General features: G+C 41.9%; 1 protein-coding gene across 1 annotated transcript in view; it reads left to right on the top strand.

Moving 5' to 3' along the window:
* GET4 (guided entry of tail-anchored proteins factor 4) overlaps nucleotides 1-23,614 on the top strand; it is a 24,419-nt gene extending 805 nt beyond the window's left edge. The window contains exons 2-9 of the mRNA XM_024219570.2: nucleotides 11,424-11,502; nucleotides 12,111-12,192; nucleotides 13,212-13,361; nucleotides 14,957-15,095; nucleotides 17,218-17,358; nucleotides 17,441-17,516; nucleotides 19,296-19,368; nucleotides 22,247-23,614. Coding sequence (XP_024075338.1) covers nucleotides 11,424-11,502; nucleotides 12,111-12,192; nucleotides 13,212-13,361; nucleotides 14,957-15,095; nucleotides 17,218-17,358; nucleotides 17,441-17,516; nucleotides 19,296-19,368; nucleotides 22,247-22,335 — 829 coding nt within the window. The 3' untranslated portion in view covers nucleotides 22,336-23,614. The remainder of the gene's footprint in view (nucleotides 1-11,423; nucleotides 11,503-12,110; nucleotides 12,193-13,211; nucleotides 13,362-14,956; nucleotides 15,096-17,217; nucleotides 17,359-17,440; nucleotides 17,517-19,295; nucleotides 19,369-22,246) is intronic.
* The last annotated feature ends 471 nt before the right edge of the window (nucleotides 23,615-24,085 follow it).

Raw genomic sequence — 24,085 nt, 5'->3', positions numbered from 1 at the left:
GGAAGCTGGCGTTATAGTGCCCCGAGACTCCCTGGCCAGCAAATCTGGAGACTGGCCCCTGATCTCTAACCTACTCGGGGTTGGGGCCACCCATTGATGGTGGGGTCTTGTAGTTAATGATCAGGGGCCATTCTCCACCCTGAAGTGATTGGCCTGGGAGGTGAGGCAGGTTGTGGCTTAGCCCTTCACCACCACTCAGCTGATGGGTGCTTGATCTCTTGTGGAAGGTCCACACACAGACCTGTTAATCGTGGGCCCCTTGCCTCCCTTATATAAATAGTCCCATTATTCAACTTCTCTCCTTTTTGTACTCCACTGCTTTGCTAAGCTGTCATCAGACTTGTCTAGAGAGCCCCATGTGATCTCAACAACAATTAGGCCCAAAAGGAGATGCAGCTTGGTTTTTCATTCTCTTTTCCTTTTCTGGCTGTTTGGCACTGCTTATAGACTTGCCTTGGAGCAAGCAGGATTGGAGAAAAAGATTCCTTACTCATTTCTTCTTACCCCCCCCCCCCATTATGCCAATTTGCTCCAGCATCTTGGCATCCTAAGGCCAGTCCTGTTGGTAGGGGTCTCCTTTCTCTAACCAATGGAAAGAGAGGTAATGATCAAGGTAGTGTTGCACCTTTTCTATTGAGATGCATAAATGGGTTAGTTACATTATCCCCCTTCCACTTCTCAGCTGCTTTCATTCCTTTTTAGGGATGTTTAAACTTAAATAAAAGGATGAGGTTACATTTTAAGAAGGATTAAAGAATGTGAGTTCATGAGGAGCAGTTTCTTTTCAGAGTTATGTAAAGGTTAACTATATTAAAACAAGCTGCCGAAGGACTTAATTAACATTTGCTAAAGGACTTTGAGATCCCCAGATGGAAGATAGGATAGTAGTACAGGGTGTTAATATTATTAGTGTGACTGAATTAGTAGTTCTGCAGTAAACCTCATGCTGGGTAAAAGTTAGCATCTGGTGGTAACATAGGTATATCCTTAGCACCTGTAAACTCTTTTTACTCCAAAATGTTTTTCTTTTAATTAAAAGTGTCATTCATGTGTAAAAGTACAGTGTGCAAATTTCTTCAAACCTGTCATAAAATTACAATTTGAATTTAAAAAACAGAACAAACTTTGATCAATTGTTTAATTAAAATACACAGTGAAATCCCCCATTTTAACACTAAGATGATTTAAAATGTGTCTTAAAATGAATCTGCAGTGAGGGTGTCTCTCCAAATGGGTTGCTTGGCAGGTCGGCTTTTAATTGCAGATAAGATGTAATTCTGGTTTTTGGATGTCCTGATTCTAGTGTCATTGACGGATTATCAAGCAGAACTTGATTTGAAGACTCTTTAAAATACATTGATTTCTCACCATGTTTAGTCAACATGGAAATTTTAAAAAAAGGCAGATATTACTGCACAACTCCACAATTTGTGCCTTGCCTATTAATGAGTAATGTAACAGGTCTGCTTCATGGTACAGTATTTGTACTGTGGTATTACTACTTTGAGTACATGGCTGCTGTAATCTTGAATTGTCATCTACTGTGTAAGACTTTATTATTAAGCACTCTTTTGCATTTAATATTAGTCTGAGTAACAGAGACTAAATAGTACTCAGATGTTTAAGGGTAACAATACATCTCCAAATACTTCTTTTGAAACAGTTTGTCAGCAGAAATCTCTCTTTAATTTTGTTGCAGAAAAGTTTAGATTGTGACAATGTTTTTCTTTCTTACACAACTTGTAAAAAGCACTCTTTTCTTTCATAGTAATTTAAAATGCAGTAACTTGCATCCTGGCTTGAACCCACTGAATTAATTTAAAATGGGTAGATCAGGCATAACACAAGAACAAGGAGGCATTCAGTGAAATAAAAAAGTGGTAAATTCAAAAATAATAAAAAGGAAATACTTCCTCATAACAAGTCATAATTAAACTGTGGACCTTGCCATAGGAAGTCATTGAGGCCAAGAATTTATCAATATTCAGAAAGGGATACCACTTAGGAATAACAAGAATATCTAGAGTTGTTATCGTTAGTGCTAATAAATTTTGGAAGAGATACTAAACTTTATGGTTCAAACCATTCCCTAATAGAGATTAGGATGAGACCTAATGAGGGGTAGACAAATTATCCATTTCTCCCTGCTTCAGGGTTTTTACATCTTCCTCTGAAGCATCTGATACTTGCCACTGCTGGAGACAGGATAGATGGAGCTCGGGTCTAATCCAGTATGGCAATTCCTATGTTCCTATGAATGTATGTACTTGGGTCTCATTATTATTGTAGGTGCTGAACCATCAAGCACATCTAGATTTCTGACTTTGGAAATTTCAAGTCACACTTCCAGGTTTAACTTCAAGGTGGTAGTCAAATTGGCTTACATTTTATTAGTGCTCATGGACACTTGGTTTAATCTGAGTAAGCCATCAAGGTCTCATTTACAGAAATGTTTAGATCCATTTCTACATTTCCCTGCTCCCACTCCACTGCAATCTATAACAATGGGGAATATTAAAAAAGATAAGGAACAAGAAGTATTATCAATTTAATTAATTAATTGACATGCCAGATACAGTGCTACTTCATTTTCCGTGTTGCTTTCTTAATAACTTCAGTCGTGATCTGGAGAGTGACTATACAATATCATGAAGTGAGAAATTCTATTTTTGAAATATTTGAAGGCTAAATTTGTCTTAGCTTTTGTAATGTGCTCATTTCATATCTGAATAAACCTGCACATAGAATTCCACTACGTTACTGTGCAAATACACACCGCTTATATCTTGATAAACGTAATGCAGTCTATTAGTTCTGTCAACACAACTATTTTTTAAACAATTTTCATTTTAAAATGGCATTATTTTGTTAGTGTCCTATCTTCAAAAGAAGGAATTTAACTGAGCTTTTGGCAGACACAGGATTCCTAATAGCTTCCATTTATAGTTGTATGCTTTAATGGCAGTTAAAATAGACTTGTAAGATGCTGCTTTAAATAAATAAAATTGCTACAAACTTAAGCGATTATATTTTCCACACCTAGTCATAGGTGTTTTCCTGATTTTTGGTCTTTTACTCCCCAGGCGGTGACCTTGAAAGGCAATGCTTTGGGGGTAGTGGAATAGGAGCAAGGAACTGAGAAAGAACCTTGTATTGTTGAACTAGCAATATTAATGGGTCTCTAGAGTTCACTTAGCAGGAAGGTGGTGTTAGAGTGCAGTTTGCTTGTAGGAGGAGGAACAGAGACACTGCTATTGGAAACAGGTATTTTTGTCCTGTCTGGCCAGAGGGAACATTGTTACTTTTATATAAATAAATCAGAAGGGAAAAAAGAGATTGCTATTTCTTAAACCTCTTGTAACAAACAGCCATTATTCAAAATATAAATAGCCAGGATTGCAAAATCATCACATATGAACCTATTCATCCATTCAGTAAACCAATCCCTGCTATACGATAGAGTCCATAAAAAGTCTGTATAGAGGCAATCAGATAAAGGTAATCTTTTAGTTTAAAAAAACAACAACAAATAAACAAAAATGCACAAATAAGCCAAGGACCAGAATAATTTGGAACGCGTAGTATGATCAAATAAAAGTGAAATCACTGGAGCATACTTCCAGAATTTTAATATATTGTATTGACATTTAAGCAGTGTCAGCCTCAGAAATTTAGCTGAGAGAGCAAAAAAAAACCTTAGCTCAAAAAGGTACCATTTCTGATCTTTTATTTATCTGTCTGGCTGAAAGATCAGTGGGAATCCAGGAAGGTCAACTTTGGCCTTGTCTACATTGGGCAAGTTTCTGCGCAGTAAAGCAGCTTTCTGCAGTGTAACTCCTGAGGTGTACACACTGCCAAGCCTCTTAGGGCATGGCTACACTTGCAGGTGTAGAGTGCTTTGAGTTAAACCAGCCTTCGTAGAGCGCAGTAGGGAAAGCGCTGCAATCTGTCCACACTGACAGCTTCAAGCACGCTGGTGTGGCCACATTTGCAGCACTTGCAGCGGCATTGGGAGTGGTGCATTATGGGCAGCTATCCCAGCATGCAAGTGACTGCAATGTGCTTTTCAAATGGGAGGAGTGGGGTGGAGTGTGACAGAGTGTATGGGGGGGGGAGAAGTGGGTTTTTGGGGGGGCTGAGAGCATGTCAGTATGCTGTCTTGTAAGTTCAGACAGCAGCAGACGTCCTCTTTCCCCCTGCCTCTCTCTCTCTCTCACAGCATTCCACAGTAACAGCTTGCATGCCGGCTGTCAGAAACGGAGCTTTGAAAGGGCATTTCCGCATTCCTACAGGAGTTCAAAACAACAAGAAGAGTGGCCACTTGACTTAAGGGGATTACGGGACGTTTCCACAGGCCGATCAGAGCGCAGTAACGCAACACCTCGTTCACACTGACGCCCGGGTGTTGTAGCCAAGGCGCAGCAAACGTTATTCCTCTCGCCGAGGTGGAGTACCGGCTGCGCTGTAGCCGCGGCGTCATGGCGCTGTACGTGCCTTGCCAGTGTGGACGGGGAGTGAGCTAGGGTGCCCGGAGCTCCTTTATTGCACTGTAACTTGCAAGTGTAGCCAAGCCCTTAGTGCGCACAAACTGTGGAGTTGCAGCACTGTAAAAAAACCTCCCCAACGAGAGGCGTACAGCTTTTTGCGCCAAGGCTACAGTGCCGCGGTGCCAGTGTAGACACCCTGGTCGATTACAGCACTGCGATTGGCCTCCGGGAGGTGTCCCACAATGCGTGTTTTCGCCTCTCTAGTCATCAGTTTCAACTCCACTGCCCTGCCCTCAGGTGACTAACTGTGAGCCCCACCCCTTAAATTCCTTTGGAATTTTGAAAGTCCCCTTCCTGTTTGCTCGGTGACGCATGCAGTGGTCTCAGCACATCTTTCCAGGTGACCATGCCTGCTCCACGCACCAGGCAATCCCCCACTTGGAGCAATGCCGAGCTGCTGGACCTCATCAGCATTTGGGGAGAGGAGGCTGTCCAGTCCCAGCTGTGCTCCAGCCGTAGGCATTATGATACCTATGGACAGATTGCACAATGCATGACAAAAAGGGGCCATGACCAGGACACACTGCAGTGCAGGGTCAAAGTGAAAGAGCTGCGGAATGCCTACCGCAAGGAGCGGGAGGCAAACCGCTGCTCCGGTGCTGCGCCCACGAGCTGCCGGTTCTACAAAGAGCTGGATGCAATACTCGGTGGCGACCCCACTTCCCCAGCGAAGGCCACTGTGGATACTTCGGTGGCTCGCGTGCCAGTCGAGAGTGGACCAAGCCAGGAGGAGGAAATCTTGGACAAGGATGTGGAGGGGGAGGAGGACCCAGAGGCAGAGGACTACTCGGAGGTTAGAGATGCATGCAGCCAGGAGCTCTTCTCTACCCCGGAGGAGGCTAGCCAATCACAGCTGTCAGAGCTTGGCGAACCACAAACAGGAGAGGAAGCCCCTGGTAAGTGGATTTGATTTTTGGGAATCGCTGAAACGAGTTGTTGGGGGCAGGAGGGTTGCAGAAAGTGGGCTTGTGTCTGTATGATGCGCATACCACCACATGCCTAATCTGAGCGGCAGAACAGGGTGTTGATTGACTCCCTTACTTCACAGGAATCTGCCTCAGAGATGTCCACGAAACTCTCATGGAGATCTGGGCAATCCGCTGCTGCAGGTTCTTTGGCAGAGCTCTTTGTTTCTTGCCCCATTAAGGATCACTTTCCTGCGCCACTCTGCCATCACTGGGGGGCATTGCTGCACACAGGCGAGCCACATAAGGGCCAGGGTGGAAGCCACAGTCTTGGAGAAGACCCTCCCTTGATTCCCTGCTCACTGTCAGCAGCGAGATATCTTTCATAATGAACACAGCCTGTGGAAAATGTGGGGACAGTAATGATAAGGCCTCCCCCACAGTGCTGGCTCTCCCCAAGAGCCACATGCCCTGTGTACAGTACGGTCCTGGAACACTGATTTTCCCCTGCTATTACTCACCATTTTGGGGGGCTCGTGACGCGTCTGCTTGCCTGGGGTCAGCCAGTTAGTGACAGGTATGTGAATAGTGGCTGTGTTTTAAATCACTGAATCAGTGGTCTCTGTGTTGCAAACAATACTGCTTCTGTAAAATGTTGCATTTTGGCTTCACAGATATGACCTTGGGAGCCCAGCCTCCCTCTTTATGCCAGCTGAACGGCTGTGCAGAATTAGGAAGAGAGCACAAAGAACTAAAGAGGACTTTCTGCGTGATGTCATGATGCACTCCGCGGCCAAAAAACAAGAATTAAAGGAGTGACAGGACAGCGAGAAGAGGGACTGAAAGGAGAACGTGGCGTGCCAGAATGAAGCCACGGGGCGGCTCTTAAACATCATGGAACACCAAGCAGACACGCTCCAGGTGCTACTACCACTGCAAACCGAGCAGCCCTGCTGCCCTCCCCTGCAGCCGCTGTCACAAAACTCTTTCCCATGCGCCCCCCCAGACACTGCCAACACACGATTATCACCTGCTGGCTCCAATCTGTACCCACTGCATTCCACTCCTGCCCCGTCACAGTCGAGCCTTGCGGACTCCCAGTACCCACTGCACTCAATACCCGTCCCTCTGCAGGTTAGCCCTGCCGAAGTATGTTACCCGCTGCACTCCAAAGGACAAGGTTGCATATGATACCTGGACATACACAAATCTTTAACTGTCCTGGGACCCTCCCTTCCCCTATCCCCCACAGTGCTGATGTGTTTTCTTTGTTTCTCACTCTCCTCCAGTTGTGTTTTAATAAAAGAATTGTTTTGGTTTGAAAGTAATCTTTATTCCATTAATTGAAAGCAAACAGAGCCCTGCAAAGCAACATACAATTATGTTAAGGCCCCTTCTTGCATCATGTGCACCAATCACCTCCTAGCATTACAAGCATTGCACTCCCGAGCATAGCAACAAATATTAGTGGATTTCAGCTTCAAATTGCTGCCTTAAGGCATCCCTGATCCTTATGGCTTTGTGCTGCGCCCCTCTAATAGCCCTGGTCTCTGACTGTTCAAATTCGCCTTCAGGTGCTGAGCCTTAGCGGTCCAGCCCTGAGTGAAGCTTTCACCCTTCCCTTCACAAATATTATGGAGCATACAGCACACGGCTATAAGCATAGGAATATTGTCATGGGCCAGGTCCAGCCTCCCATCTAGGCAGTGTCATCAGGCTTTTAAACAGCCAAAAGCGCACTTAGCAGTCATTCTGTATTTGCTCACTCTGTTGTTGAACTGCTCCTTGCTGCTGTCAAGGTTCCCCATATATGGCTTCATAAACCACGGCATTAAGGGTAGGCAGGGTCTCCCAGGATCACAATGGGCATTTTGACTTCCCCTACAGTGATCTGGTCTGGGAAGAAAGTTCCTGCTTGCAGCTTTCTGGACAGGCCAGTGTTCCGAAAGATGCGTGCGTCACGCACCTTTCTAAACCAGCCTGCGTTAATGTCTGTGAAAAGCCCACAGTGATCCACAAGCGCCCGGAGAACCATAGAGAAATACCCTTTCTGATTAATGTACTCAGTGGCTAGGTGGTCTGGTGCCAGAATTGTAATATGCATGCCATCTGTTGCCCCTCCGCAGTCAGGGAAGCCCATTTGTGCAAAGCCATCCACAATGTCACACACGTTTCCCAGAGTCACGGTCTTTAGGAGCAGGATGCGATTAATGGCCCTGCACACTTCCATCAACACGTGTCCAACGGTCGACTTTCCCGCTCTGAACTGGTTAGCGACCGATCGGTAGCAGTCTTGAGTAGCTAGCTTTCAAAGTGCAATCGCCACATGCTTCTCCAGCGACAGGGCAGCTCATTCTCGTGTCCTTACACCGTGGGGCTGGAGCGAGCTCATCACACAGTCCCATAAATATGGCTTGCCTCATCCGAAAGTTCTGCAGCTGCTGCTTGTCATCCCAAACGTGCATGACGATGTGATCCCACCACTCAGTGCTTGTTTCCTGAGCCCAAAAGCAGCGTTCCACTGGTCAGCGCCTCTGTGAACGCCACAAGCAATCTCGTGTCGTAGCTGCTATGCATGGCGAGATCAATGTCGAACTCCTCTTGCCTTTGTAGTTTAAGGAATAACTCCACTGCCACTCGTGACATATTAGTGAGAGCGAGCAGCATATTGGTCAACAGTATGGGATCCATTCCTGCAGACCAAAGAGGCAGAGCGTGCAGTACGCAAACGGTTGAAAGATGGCACCAAATGCAGAAGGAAGCACAAGGATTGCTGGGATGTGAAGCAATGCATTATGGGGCATTGGGACAGGACCCAGGATGTCCTGTGACCCCCTCCGCCTTCCCACAACTCTTAGCAGCAGAAGAGGAAGAGATACTCTGGGATAACCGCCCAGAGTGCACTGCTCCGAATACCGCTGCAAGCGTGAACATGCTATTGCGTAGGCAGCTGACGGTGTGAACACACAACAGCGGTTTCCCTTCAGCGCTCTCTGAGCGGTGCTGTAACTGCCGGCGCTGTAACTGCCGGCGCTGCAGACATACCCGTAGAAAAGATAATCTTGTCTCAAATGTTCTTTTGAGCACCCAAGACCACTTAAAACAATGGCTAATATCCTTAGTGTCTTCAATGGTGATTGCACAGTTGACAAGTATTCTAATCTAGCATGAGGCAAAACAGACTTGGGAATTAGAAGACAACAAAAATAATTCCTCATTTCTCTAAGATCCTTTTACCACCTGTTTGCGATACTGCATTTTTAATTTAAAATTGAGACTATACAAAACCTTTAGCTATAGAGAGTGGTAGATGTTATGTCCAGGAGATTGTAATGACAGCAGTGTGGTAATAATCACGTGGCCTTATAATGGCAATTTTGGAATGAAGGATGGTTGTTTTTTTTCTCACTTTGAGTTTTTAAAATCCTTTTTTAATTGAAGAAGCTAGAAGCTGAATTGTTGAGCAATTGGGTTTTGAAGTGTGGAGTTTCTAAGGCTATGTCTACACTTGCGGATGTAGAGCACCGGGAGTTAAACCAGCCTTTGAAGACAGCAGCAGGGAAAGTGCTGCTGTGTGTTCACACTGTGCTCCTAGAGCATGTCCACATTAGCAGCTCTTGCAAGGCCATAGAGAGCAGTGCATTGTGGTAGCTATCCCAGTGTGCAAGTGGCTGCAGTGTGCTTTGGAAAGGGTTTGCAATGCCTAATGGGGTAGGCACAGCGTCACATGATGCAGGGTTCCCAATCCCATTGTTCCATGGGCATCCTACTAGATTGCCAGCTGCTTTTCAAATGAGGGGGTAAGGAGTGTGTTGTGTGTATGTGGGGGGAGAGAGAGTGTGTTTTTGGGGGCAGTGTGTCAGCATGCTATCTTGTAAGTTCAGACAGCGGTCAGGGGAAGGGGGAAACCCGACATCAGCCCCCGTCTCTCCCCCCCCCCCCACCCCTAGCAGGAGCATTCCACAGTACTGGTTTGCTTTGTGTCCCGGAACAGATAAGCCTGCGTGCTGTCAGAAACAGAGCTTTGAAAGGGGATATCCGCATGCCTGCAGCCGAGTTCAAAACAATGACCAGAGTAGCCACTTGACTTCAAGGGATTATGGGACATTTCCGGAAGCTAATCACAGTGCAGTAATGCAACACATCATCCACACTGAGACCGTGGCATTTCAGCCCGGGTGCATAAAGCTCTACGCTTCTTGTGGAGGTGGATTACCAGGAGCACTCCAGCTGCGGGGTCCAGGTGCAGTAAGTGCCTTGCCAGTGTGGACACCTCGGGAGTCAGGGCGCCCAGGGCTGATTTAATGCGCTCCAACTTGCAAGTGTCAACAAGGCCTAAGACTGTATTTGCTGTCTTTGTAAATGGGTGAAAGTGACTGCTCAGATTCTTTGAAATACACCTCTACCCCGATATAACGCTGTCTTCGGGATCCAAAAAATCTTACCGCGTTGTAGGTGAAACTGCGTTATATCGAACTTGCTTTGATCCACCAGAGTGCACAGCCCCGCCCCCCGGAGCGCTGCTTTACTGCATTATATCCGAATTCGTGTTATTTCGGGTCGCGTTATATCGGGGTAGAGGTGTATTGTGTGGTAACTCTTTCTGATTGCTGTCAGCTTTGTAGATACTATCAAAGCTTAGCTAATTTGGCTCTACAAAGGATGGTTGCACTTCCCATGTCCTCTTGTGTAGCAGCCAAAATTGGTAATCAGGGAGACTAGAAAAGAGTGAGGAGAGACTGGGAAAGAGTTGAGTGGAGATGTCTCAGAAGCTGGGAATGAGCGACAGGGGATGGATCACTTGATGATTACCTGTTCTGTTCATTCCCTCTGGGGCACCTAGCACTGGCCACTGTCGGAAGACAAGATACAGTGAAACCCTGCTATAACGCGATGATTGGGGTCCAAAAAATTCGATCACGATAAATGCGGGGTCGTGATATAGTGGGGTTATGAAAAGTTTACCATTTAAAGCCGATCAGTTTCAAGCCGGTCAATTTCTCTTGGGCAGAGAGCAGGGGAGATGTGCAAGGGGCAGAGGAAGAGTGAGGAGCAGCTGGGGAGGAGAATGGCTCTTCCCGCCAAAAGGAGAAGCAGCGATAAGGGGGAAGAGGCAGTGGGGAAGGCACGTTCCTTTTTTTTTTTTTGTGCTTCGGCGGCGCTCTGGCCGGTGTGTTGTGGTTTTGGGTTTTTTTGCGTGCTTGGGGCGGCGGGAGCCACCTTATGATCGCGCTATATCCGAATTCACATTATCGTGGGGCACGTTATAGTGGGGTTTCCCTGTACTGGACTAGATGGACTTTTGGTCTGACCCAGTAGGGCCGTTCTTATGATATGATATGATGTTTGTGATATGCAACCTTGTCTTGTAATGGCTTAACCGTATGTTACAGTGCTGTATAGCATTTATACTGAAAGCACTTTAAACTTCCATATATTAACTGATGCAATAGGACATGCTGGAGACTTGCATTTATTATTCACGTAATAAGAATAATTGTCTTGTGCATCATACCAGACTTTTGGATGCTCTCCCACTGTTCCAAGAGAGTAAGAATATTAAGTTTTATATTTAAAAATGTTGTTAGGGCAAAAGTGGTAACGTGATGTTCCAAAGTTCTAGTATAATTCCTTGTTTTCATATGCTTATAACTTTTGATCAGTTCTCCTTTTGGGACTAACTTTTGGATGAGAACCAAGAAAGGGAAATTATTATTTTTTTAATATTCATAATAAGATCCAGTCATATACTATATGCTTTCTATACAACCAGCTTCATTGTAGCTTTCACTTGTCTATACATTGATTTTCAATACAAACATACATCTCTGAAAATAAATCTTTGTCACCTTGTGCTTCAAGTAGTATTAAATTACTTTCAAATTCAAGTGATTTTTGAGTATATGCAAACCTGTCACTTAATGATACTTTGTCTCAAGAATTTTTTGCTTTGCTTTGTTTTTATTTGCAGGTATATGTCCCAAGGCAAACACGTAGAAGCAAGAGAACTGATGTATTCAGGGGCACTGTTGTTCTTTAGTCACAGCCAAGTAAGAAATCCTTTTATTTTTTTCCAAATTGTTTGAGGGTTAAATGGTGACTCATTAGTGTTAAAGTTTTGGGCTAATAAGTAGTCTAGGGCTTGTCTACACTCGGACAATCAGAAAAGACAAATCAACTAAGATCATGAAGCAATACACAGGTTAAAGCGCATTAAACCCTTGTGTGACGTTACTTAGTTCATTTAATCCTTCTTCAAGGATTTGGTTACTTCGTCTTAACTTTCCTGAATGTCCCCATGTAGACAAGTCTTTATTGTGGGAAGTTGCTATATAGTCTTTTCCCAGTGCACAAGTCCTGTGTCTTTTCTGTGTAGAGATGAATTGCATCACTTGTAGAGACTTTGACATTCATGTGTGTCCACACTGCATTTGCAGCCTAAGCCAGTTGTGCTGTATTTTCCTGCAGATTTTTGGTTTACTTTATTAAATTACTACTAATTTTTGTGAGGGTGGAACAGGGTTAATTGTCCCTGTTCCATCTGAAAATTTGTCTGCTTTTCACAAAACGCTTTAAGCATTTTCTTGATCTTTTTCTAGCAACTAATGATAGCTTCAGCCCTAACAATACATTTCTTGTTTTTGTGCACATTTTGTAGCAAAACAGTGCTGCTGATCTGTCCATGCTGGTTTTAGAGTCCTTAGAGAAATCGGACGCAAAAGTAACAGATGAACTACTAGGTGAGATTATCTCATTGTATTTAGTTTGACAGAGTTTCAAGTGTATTTGCACGTCAGAGAAATTTGTGTTATCAGAAATGTAATGTTCTCCTAAACCTTCAGTCCCTTTCATTGTGCCATGAGTTGTGGGCTCCTGTTTTGCTAAGGTGTTAATTTAGTTCCAGAAGTGACACACAGACAAAATTGCTGGAAAAATAATGGATTCTCAGTAATTGATGTGGCTCTAAGCATACGGACATACTTTGAGCAAACATCACTATGTTTTGTAGGTGGAGCATGATTTTTGGCATTGTCCTCTCCCCAGCACAGGAGCGACAAGTATTGTCTGCACAGTAATTGACCTCTCCGCCGCTTTGATGGACAGCGGCTTCCTATCCAGTCAGTGTGGTGGTGTGTGCATTGCCCGTGGGTCGGCCATTTTGTCAAAGAATCTTTGCTTGTCGGACTGTCTGATTCGGTAAGCGTGCAGTTCATAAAGCCCTTCTTCTTCTGAGCTGCCCAGCTGGAAATCACATGAAGAGTCCCTTCCACATCAACTGCTGTTCTAGGGGCCTGCTGACCAACTGGAGAATGGGATAGGGAATGCACTTGGTTTCCATAGGTCCAGTCTGGCATTTCACTCCACGGTCCTGCGACAGCCCTGCTCCTAATTACAGGCTCCCATCCCTGACACTTCTTATGACTGGAGTGCACCTTCCTAACTGAAGCCTTGTCTCCTCACTGGAACTCCCTGACAGCAAAGGAACATCTATCCTAAGCCATGGGACATGGGAAGCTGTTCCTACCTAGTGCCAGTTACTAGGCAGGGTATGGTTTCTGGCACTGCAGCGGAGAGGTCAATTGGAAGTTACTGATTTACAGAGCTAAGATTGACTTTTACACATGGAAGTACATTGTTCAGTCACTCATTTAAGAAGAACAACTAATCTTTCAAGATGTTTTTACAAAGGTTTATTGATAACAGGAGAAACTTTGCTATGTTTCTGGTAATGTTAATTGCATATTTGTATTGCTTCTAGAAAACTTGGCTAAAGTGTTTAGTTTGATGGATCCAAATTCTCCTGAAAGAGTAGCTTTTGTGTCCAGAGCACTGAAATGGTCCAGTGGTGGATCAGGGAAACTCGGTCATCCGAAACTACATCAGTTATTAGCCATCACGTTGTGGAAAGGTAGGAACAATTGATTTTGCTCATTTTTGTAACACTGAGATTTCTACAATCTTTTAAGATAATTATATCAATAACTTAATTTTCTTAAGGGTGAAAAAATGAAATATAAATGTGTATAGATTGGGTTTGTTCTTTTCATATTGTGTAAGTTAAAATTTTGCTTGATAAACCTGAGGCTTCCACGTAGTGCTCTAGTAAACCCAGGCTAGTCACAATAGAGTTTAAGACACCATCGATTATAAGTTATTTCAGTGTCTTTTTTTTTTTTTTTTTTTAAATCCTGGATTAACTAGCCACAGACAGTTTCAGCACATGGCAACACTTCCCAGTGGTCTTTAGGTTTTAGACTTTGTGTCTACATGAAATTGAGCTCTGACCATCAGACTTACTTAACATAACCAATTTCAGAGTCCTTTTCTTGAATTTATTGTGGTTTCATTATGCATGAAATCAAATGTAAAATGTGATAAGAGAGAGGTGCATAAAACTCTTACTTCAGTCATAGATGATGCATGAATTTAAGGTGTGTTATATACAGTACATACGAACGTTAGTTTGAGAATAATTGAACAAAAAGTCACTTTCTCTGATGTCCCATGGGTCTCTACCAATACCAATATACTAAGTGAACTTTCTAACAAAACAAAATCAGACCTGCTCTTCTGCAGCTCTGAAGTCTGGATGTTAGTCAAAAATAGTAAACTTTACCCCTTGGTCGAAAGTTCAGACTGCCTTTGTTTGATGTGCCGTACTATTTCTCAGTGATGTAATTGTGTGAGTTATTGGTTGGCATTTGATGGGTATTGCTGTTGTCAGCTGCCGAGTGAGAATATTTCTGAAGCATTAGTGTTGGTTTCTCAATGAAGCTCCAACAGGAGTGTGGACGTGATGGGCAAAGGAAACAGCATGTACTTAAAATTGTGTGTGCTCAGACTAGAGCAGATGACTTGCTATCCATCCACAGGTGTTCTCTTAGGTCATATCTTTTGAGACTTTAATTTGAAGAAGGCTGGATTATTAAAATGGGACTTTCAGGTTCAAAATATAATTAATATCATGACTTTGATGTGCCCTGGCCATTGGCTAGAATGCAGCTTTGCCTGAAATGAAGTTCTGGTAAAATCTTTTTATTTCCTATTAACTTTTGCTACAGTATAGAAATAACTTAAGTTTGATAGTGGGAGTGGGTCAGACTAAAATTAAGCGAAACCTCTTCTCCACACGATTCAAGGTAATGGCATTGGAGTTTAAGGTGAAACTTCTTGCCCCATCATCTCACTACTGGTAATAATATATTTAATATACTGATAGTCAAGATTGTAATTTGGTGTATTTGAGGAGTAAGACCGATTTAGACAGGGGAAGCAATATCTGAATACAAACAGTTTTTAAATATTACTAATTCAAAATGTACTTACAATTTATGTGAAAAGACAAATGGCCATTTCCTTGTATTTGTTGTATATACCCATGTTTACATAACAGCTCCCATGACACTTCTGTTTGGAAAAGGAACAAACCTACCAAATGTTCTTGAATTAAGCATAACAAACTGATTTCTTAACAGCTGTTTTCTTTTTGTCTTTCTTCTGTAGAGCAAAACTATTGTGAATCTCGGTATCACTTCTTGCACTCCACAGATGGCGAAGGATGTGCTAATATGCTAGTAGAATATTCATCATCCAGGGGATATCGCAGTGAGGTGGACATGTTTGTAGCTCAGGCAGTCTTACAGTAGGTGTTCAACATTTATTTGTTATAAAAGTGTTTGCTGTGCAAAGTGTTGGATTAAACTATTTGCATTCTGGGGTCTGGCCTCAAGCTAAGTAGGGTAACTATGAGTTAAATATATCTTTTTTGCAAAAGAAATTGTAAAAGTGAATAAAGTTTTTTAGTCTTTTGTGTAGTTAGTGAGATGGAAAAACTTTGTATATTGATTCAAAGAGTGTATGTGACCCACTCCCACAATTTATATATTTGTGTGTGTGGAAAAAAAATTTGACCGTGAAGGTGTGAAAGCACACTAATATTGGGAGAACTAAACTAATCCATCTGAATCTGAGAGTAGCATCCTCATCGTTAAAGTAAAAGTTCTCCTTTTAAGAGGTTATATTAGTGCCTTTGTGTTAAAAATGAATTTGTAATCATTTGTAAGATCCCTTTCTTCTCTTCATAATACCCCCTGAAAGCCAGATGTTGAAATATGTCCTTGTCATTATTATTCATGTGATGGTGGTGCCAAGAGGCCCAGATCATTGTATTGGGCTGTGTGCAAACACAAAAGCCTGATGTGGTCCCTGCCTGGGAGCTGGCCATCTAAGAACTACTACTTTTGTTTCATCAAGCACATTCAATGGCAGTGTAGGGTACTTCAATGAGTGGAGTTACTGCCAGTTTCCTAAGATCATTAAAGTATTTGTTTTATAGGGGGAAGGAATATATATAATTATGCAGGTTTGCAAACTGATAGTCAAATATTTTGATTTACTAGCCTGGACGGTGTCCATTTTTACTCCATTTTAACTAACATGCTCTGAAGATGAGCAGTTCCCAGGCTGCCTGCCTAACTGCCAGCGAAAATGGCTTCCCTTTCATCTGTCGCCTCTAATTTTTTTTATTATAATAAGCCTCTTATATGGCGGGTTGGACAGGTTGGAACAGTAGTTGCTTTTGTCATGCTGAAACACTTCTCAAACCTGGTCTTTCTGCTTTTACTGTAACATTCTCCAACCTGTAAACTGGAGCAGTTCCTTTATGGGTTTCCAGTACAGGCAGGGCAATTACATGTGTTGAAAAGCATTTATAAAGGTATATTATGCCAAGCAGTATTTACACAACTAAATCTTTTACTGACCTAGATGTATAGCTAGAATAAATCTTACAACATATGTGGATTTATCACAAGCTATAATCCTATGCAAAATTGATGTTGTAACTTCAGCAGTGAACAATAATAATAATAAAAACCCACAAAGTCTAATGGTTCAGGTACAGAGGCTAATACAGAACTGAAAGTGAAGTCTCTCATTACAGCCCTCTCAATACTTACTAGCATTTACCACCTGAGCACAAAGTTCCCAGTAAGTGTGTGGGTCTTGCAAAAACTATAACTAGAAATAACTTAGCATTATTCAAGAATCAGATGATCTTGGTCATCAATAAGTTCATTAACTAGTGACAAATTCTGTTTGAGAATCTGCTTGTATTTCCTTAAGATAGGACTTGCAGACATTTAGACTCAATATGGACAGAATTTGTTTGATGTACTAGCACTGAATCAGTACCAAGAGTAGAAGAGAAGTTTGTTTTGTCATTCAAGATTAACAGATGCACACCAAAAGAAGGGGGTGATTATTTTGGATATCAGGAAAAATGAGGTATGGGCTGAAATTAAAATTTATTTCCACGGGATAAACTTTTGGCCACAGTAAGGACAGCTCCAGTTAACCTGAATTATGCATAAAAAGTAGTAGCCGTTACAATTTTTCACGTGCTTCTGATAGAGCTTGAATAAAGTTGGATAGAATCATGCCTTCCTTTGGATTAACTTTCTCATTGACTATTACTATCTAAGCTAACAGTATGACTCTTATTAATTTGCAAATGCTTCTGGTGTTCTTTAAAGTCGTTTAACAATTTTCTCCTTGGCTGGTTTTAAGCAGTTGCTAGAGCTCTTCATTTTCAGTTAATAGAGCTTCTGTTATTAACTGATCTATTGAGCCTGATGTGGCTTTTTAAGTTAAAGTTATTGTAGATCAGAGTGAACATTAGACTTTTTTTTTTCTTGGTTTAAAAGAAATTCTTGGGAGCTCCCAAATACCATTTTTAACATCTATTTTACTGCTTCCTCTTTCAGATTTCTCTGCTTAAAAAATAAGACCAGTGCATCAGTGGTTTTTACAACATATACACAGAAACATCCTTCAATAGAAAAGGGGCCTCCATTTGTACAACCATTGCTAAATTTCATCTGGTTTCTGTTACTGGCTGTTGATGGGTATGACTTCTTATTACTTTGTTTTTAATTAACTTTTTCATTTTGTGCTAAGATTACATTTTGTGCTTTGTTTCCTTTCTAGAGGAAAACTAACAGTATTTACAGTATTGTGTGAACAGTATCAACCTTCACTGAAAAGAGATCCTATGTATAATGAGGTGAGTTATCAGTAGCTAGTTGTAACACAGCCCAGTAGAATTGATTAAATAATGCCTTTTCAACATAACATACACACGTGCTATATTGTGTAGTCTAATAAAATGCAACAGATGACTCTTTTTGTCAGGTTTTTATCAAATGGGATTGATACCATGCAAAGTGTTTGTCAGTGGAACAATCTGAGGTTTAGACAATTACCTTTTGAGAATGCAATTATGGTAATTCTTTAATATAAAGCACGTTGTCTTAATTATTTTTTTCAAAAACATTTGTTTCTCTGCAAATTGGAGAGAGAAGTTGTGTTGCTAGAACAGGGGTGGGCAAACTAAGGCCTGGGGGCCGCATCCGGTCCTTCAGACCAGAGCCGTAACTAGGTATTTTTGCGCCCGAGGCAAGAATATAAAATTGCGCCCTCCCCCAGGGCTGGCTCTTCGGCGGCAATTTGGCGGCGGGTCCCTCAGTCCCTCTCGGAGGGAAGGGCCTGCTGCCGAATTGCCGCTGAAGAATGAATGAAGGGGCAGTGGTAGAGCCTGTGATTTTGGGGGGTCAACTCATGATTTTTGACTGCTTGGGCTGGTAATGTTGCTTCCAAGATGGTCTTTGGTTCCAGTCCAGTTCCAATCCAGAGAGGGACTCACAGGTTAAGAGAGGAGGGAGGTGTTGAGTATCAGCGGTGGCCACTAGGGATCAGCATGTGTCCTGAGAATGCTGGGAGTTCAGGTTTGCAGGGCAGGATCAGGGGTGGCAGGTTTGTAGAAATTTTGGTGGTGCCCAGAACACGCCCCGCCCAAACTCCATCCCCCCACCTGCCCAAGGCTCTGGGAGGGAGTTTGGGTGAGGGAGGAGGTCTGGGGTGCAGGCCCTAGGCTGGGGCAGGGGATTGGGGTGCGGGAGTTTGGGGATGGGAGGGGTGCAGAGGGATGGCGTGCAGGGGTGAGGGCTGTGGGTTGTGGCTGCAGATGAGGGGTTTGGAGTGTGGGAGGGGCTCAGGGCGAGAGTAGGGGTGAGGGCTCTGTCTGGGGCTGGGAATGGGAGGTTTGGGGTGTGGGAGGGGCTCAGAGCTGGGGCAGAGGATTGGGGTGTGGGGGGATGAGGGCTCTGGCTGGGACTGAGGATAAGGTCTTTGGGGTGCTGGAGGGGCTCGGGCAGAGGGTTGAGGGTGCAGTGAGGGGTGAAAGCTCTGACTTGGGGAGTGGGCTCTGGGGTTGGGCAGGCCTGGGGATGAGTTTGGAGTGCAGGCAGGCTGCTCCGGGACAGGGGCCAGAGAGGAGGACTCCCCCCAGCCCTTTCCCTGCCGGCAGTAGCAAGCTCTGGGGGAGGAGCCCCCCTTTCCTGCCCCCCCAGCAGCACACTCACCCGCACCACTGTCACTGCATGTGCTCCCCCAGCCCATATCCCCCTCCTGTCCTTCAAACCCCTTGATCCCAGCTCAGAGCACCCTCCTGCACCCCCACCCCCGAGCCTGCACCGCTAGCCAGAGCCTTCACCCCCCCCCACTCCCAACCATCTGCCCAGGCCCGGAGCCCCCTCCCGCACATTGAACTCCTCATTTCTGGACCCACCACAGAGCCCGCACCCCCCAGCCGGAGCCCTCAACCCCTCCTACATCCCAACCCCCAATTTCGTGAGCATTCATGGCCCGCCATACAATTTCCGTACCCAGATGTGCCAAAAAGTTTGCCCACCCCTGTGCTAGAAAATTATAGGGTTTGACTTTCCTTATCTTAGATACTTGGACATATATAAACAATTAACATCTATTTTGTGTGTCATTTCAGTACCTAGATAGAATAGGACAGCTCTTCTTTGGAGTTCCACCCAAGCAGACGTCATCCTACGGAGGATTACTAGGTAATTTATAACAATGAAATGTCTATGGCTACAACCTCTGATCTTTTTGGAAATAGTACCAGTTTATGGACTATTACTCACCCATTGTATTTGGCCTAATTTATTAAATTAATTTTAATTTATGTATAGTGTCTTTATGATACAAGTAAGCGCAGATAAAATTAGTCACCAATATAAAATGAATCAATTACACTTGTAATGTAATGGATATGAAGTTTGTAAAATGCTCACTTCGGTTAAAAAAGGGAAGAAATGGTATAATATCCCTATAAATATTAAATCTGAGATTAAATAGTAAATTGCAAAGTAAACCCTCCTGCTGAAATTTATGCATTGGCTTCACTTGAAGCATATGAGTATTTCCATTAATTTCAATGGGAATATTCATTTCTTAAAGTTGAGTACATCTGGAAGTATTTGCGGAACTGGGACCTTAGAAGTCTAATATTTTTCAAAGTAAGTAGTGTTTGTGTAGTAAATGTTTATTTCTGCATGAGGAATCAATAATACAGTTTTTTCTACAAAAGTCTTATTGGAAGAAGAAATCAAAACATCAGTTACTAAGTACTATTCACGTTTTGTTTTGTGTTTTTTAAATCACAACGGAACAAATTGAGTCACATTATATTTAAAAAATCATCGACTACAATATTTTCCCATAAAGAAATAAATTCTTCCTCAGAAACTTTTTTGGCTTATAATAAATACCTGTTTAATTCCTTTATCTGGTACCCAAAGTTTAGTAAAAATATCACTATTGTAATTGATCCAGTATATGAACAGGCGTTCAGAAGTTTGAATCTGTGAGAGTGAGATGGAGGACATGCGAACGCTATGTTATAAACCACAATTTTGTTTCCCAAGACTCATTCCTGTATTTAAGGCAGATGTTACAATGTACATCTGTCCTGCCATTCAATGCTTTCAGCAACTTTTCCAGGGTTAACAGAGTCAACTTCAGTAAAAGCTGGAACCTAAAAAGCATGTCAATAATCAATCAATCTGATATATCTAAAAACTTTTAATTTCTCAGATGTGTCTTTTTAGCGGGGATGGTCACTAAAGTGCTGATTGTCCTCAAATCCCACTGAAGTTAGAATTCTCCATATTTTACTCCTGACAGAGTTCTGCGCCCACGGGGGGCGGGCGGGTGCAGAATTCATATGGCCCCCCATATTTCTGTGCCCCTCATGCGGAAAAACGGAAAAGAAATCTGTGGGGGTGACACGCATCTCTTCCTCTGCAGCCAGGGCAGCGCTTCTGTTCCAGCGTGCCTGGAGCAGCTTCAGAGACGCAAACCACTGCAGGGGGAGAGGGGCTCGATGTGTGTGCCTATTGGGGCTGGCCAACAAGCGAGAGAGACTGTCCCTCTCGATACTGTCGCTTGAGGGGGGCGGAGGAGGGTAGGTCTTTTTGTTATGCAGGAGGAAGGAGAGGCAGAAGTGTAGCACCCTGCCTGCCTAGTAAAATGTAACTTCTTGAGAACTGAAAAAACACTTAATTAAATATTAGTATCATGTTACTGAAAATTGTTTGTTTTTATGTTAAAGAAAATAACTTGTAAAAAAAATTGTTAATGTTTCTGTTGATCTCATTCTCTGAAGCAGAAATGTAGCAACCTGTCTGCATAGTAACGTTGTTAATTATTCTGTTGTTCATTAACTGTTCCCATTCTCAGTCAATTCCCCCAGGAACTTAAAAACCTGTAAAAGTTTTAAGGCCCCTACATTGCCAGAGTGATGTAAAGACAGTAAGAGAATCAGCTAGGAAGATCTACGCGCTTTCTCACTTTTTTCCTGTGCCAAAGTGGCACAATGGGGTTAGGTTTTTACTTGCCCATTTAAAAAAAAAAAAACGACTTTTGAGGGCAAATAAAACATTTACCAAGCGGTCAATAAAATGTCAGGACAATCAGAACCAAACCCCTTTCCAAAGTACGCAGCTAGGTCCAGAACAATGATGAATAAAACTGTATGACTTTCATGTGTGAAAGTCTGAGCAATTTAAAATGACATTCTACTTATTTTTCCCCCCTGTGTGGTGTTCTGTAATGCAATTTAAATGAAAATCCAGGATTATAACTGGTGCAGGGTATTAGTTACCAAGTATTTCTAACTTAACTTTCATGTGTTTAGGAAATGCTGAACAGTTATTGTGACTTTTTTCTGTATTGTAGTTTAAATCACTTACCAAAACAATTGAAAATGGTGTGATTATATTGCATTGTTTTGACAAATAAAATTTGCAGAATTTTTAAATTTTGGCGCATAATTTTTTGGCACAGAATCCCCTCAGGAGTAATATTTAGTCAGTGTTTCAGTTGGAAAAAGTAGCTTTCAAAATTAATGTAAATAACTTCACTGCTTATATGTTTTTTTTTTTTAAATATATTGATTTGTTTTGTTTGTAAATGGAGACTCAGGTGCTCAGTCTTTTTATAGAACAACGTTTGATTCAACTATAGCTCTCTAGTTTTCTAGTCCGTTCTAGCTCCGATTTTAAAGTGCTCTAGCTCGCTTCGGCATGCAGTTTTTAGGATGATTACTGTGGTCTTCTGTAATCACTTTTTATTGATGATAAAATGTTTTTCACGTGCTGTTTTTAAAAATTGGCCTTGTTTTTTAAAGAATTATTAATTCTGAAGTAAAATTTTCCATATATCAGTAAGTATCTGAATAACTTAAAGGGACATAAGAAACACAGACGGGGCCTGCAATGTACCCTACTGTGAAACTGCTGTAATTTGAGGAATACCTTTTAACTTCTATATTTATATTTTTAATTATCCACTCCATTACAGTAATGAACTTCAGAATAAAATAGTTTACTCCACCAGTTTTCCAAAATTAAAATTTAACTATCCTGTTTTTAATTATAGGAAATCTTTTAAACAGTCTGATGGGAGCTGGGGAAGATGATGATGCAGAAGATGGTCAAGAAGATAGCAGTCCTATTGAACTTGATTGAATTTTTTTTCATTAGGAGCTGCATGAATTTGGCAATTTGATAACTCAAAAGACAATTTCAGAATTTGAGTCCTGCAATTGTTTCTCAACAACTAAAAGGGCTCCTCTTTTCTGTTAAAGAAGATTGCTGAAATGTTTTATGATATTTGGTCTATATTATTTATGTAAAAAGAAATAGCCAATAGAACTGATTGGAATGATTGTTATCAGACTTCCAATATGCTGGCTGGTGGCTTTGATTAAGATATATAGTCTTCTACAGTTTCAAATGCAGTATTCCCTTTTTCACAATAATACAAAATAAAGCATAAACATTCGTTTGTTGCTTTACATTTTTAAATCAGTTTTGTTTTAGTGTATTATGAAAAATGCTTGACCTTTGCTGTCACAAAGGAATGTCTTGAAAGGCAGGGTAAATAGTTGTATAGCTTATCTATAAACCCAGTGCCAAAAGTATTTCAAGACAACCCAAAGAGGGTGTAATTAAAAGTGCACATTCAGGAAACTTCAATACCACACACACATCCCTGAAATTCATTCCTGTCACAGCAACTAGTATAATTTGCACAATCCAGAACAATTCTGTGTATCTAAAATCAGTCTCCAAATTACACCACTCTTATACAGATGTTCCTTTATAAGTAGTTGCTCACCTCTCCTCTGATAAGAATGGATCATTTGAATGTAGATGATTGGCTGCTAATTAGACCAGAATTTCTTAGCCTTGTTTTATACATAGATATTCAGCAGCTAAAAAACCTCCTCCAACACAGTTTTTTTTCATTTAGAATGGAGTCTTTTAGGTTTAGGTCTGTAATAGTGTGTAAAGGTGACAGTTTGAGGTTTTGTTTTAGTAACCAAACAAAACCACTACATTTTTTTTTTCCTATAAGCAGCACATGGAAATCTTTGAAACACAGTTCTATTTACAGAAAAGGAATACTGCAAAACTATCAGTTCTTTAAGATACAATATTTATTTTTATTGGGTGGTTGATTCATTTAACACCTTATGTAAAAAATAATAACCACAAACTGTGCATTAGGCATAATAATTCTTGTCTCCTTTCAATGCAGTGCACCACGTGATAGCTGTATGATTAAAAGATGAAATCGGGGAAACACTTTATTTTTTCACATCTAAAATAAAAGGCTTAGATTAATACACGGTGATCATGCATGGGGGGGAATAATACATTTTTATTTACTGTAAAAAAAAAAAAAAAAGAATTTAAAGGAGGACTTTGTGTTAATTGTTGAGTATTAAATAAATACTTTATACTGGGATCTGCAGCACTGTTGCTTTTTGACAGTTTCACAATTGGAAGTCTCATATTTTTAAGGCATTTTCCCCTGACATAACCATTGATTATGCAGATCTCGTCTTAGGCTTTGGATAACTTCTGCAGTTTTGACTTGCTTCATACCTCCAGAAGTCAATAGCTCTTAGTTAAAACTAGTTCTGGGATATGGTTGCTACAAGTACAGACTGACAAGAGTTCCTCAAACTCTGTCAGGCAGTCAATAGGAAGTTTGTATATACATGCTTTCCAGCAGTCGAGCTCTACTTCTCTAACTGTTTTTCCCCCTCCTACCTTGATTAGAGTTGGTGCAATGGGAAGCAACCCTGCCTGTTTGGTGGTCTTAGATGGCAATTTCCCTTCTGTTTGTTTAATCCTTTCTGTTTGCTGGAAGCTTAAATGTATTTCTCTGAACAACATGGATTAGGAGAAGATCCACAGTTATATGATA

This window comes from Terrapene carolina, unplaced genomic scaffold, assembly GCF_002925995.2.
Source record: "Terrapene carolina triunguis isolate 2854851 unplaced genomic scaffold, T_m_triunguis-2.0 Scaffold93, whole genome shotgun sequence".
Lineage (NCBI taxonomy): Eukaryota > Metazoa > Chordata > Testudines > Emydidae > Terrapene > Terrapene triunguis.
This window is presented reverse-complemented; position numbering and strand designations above follow the sequence as displayed.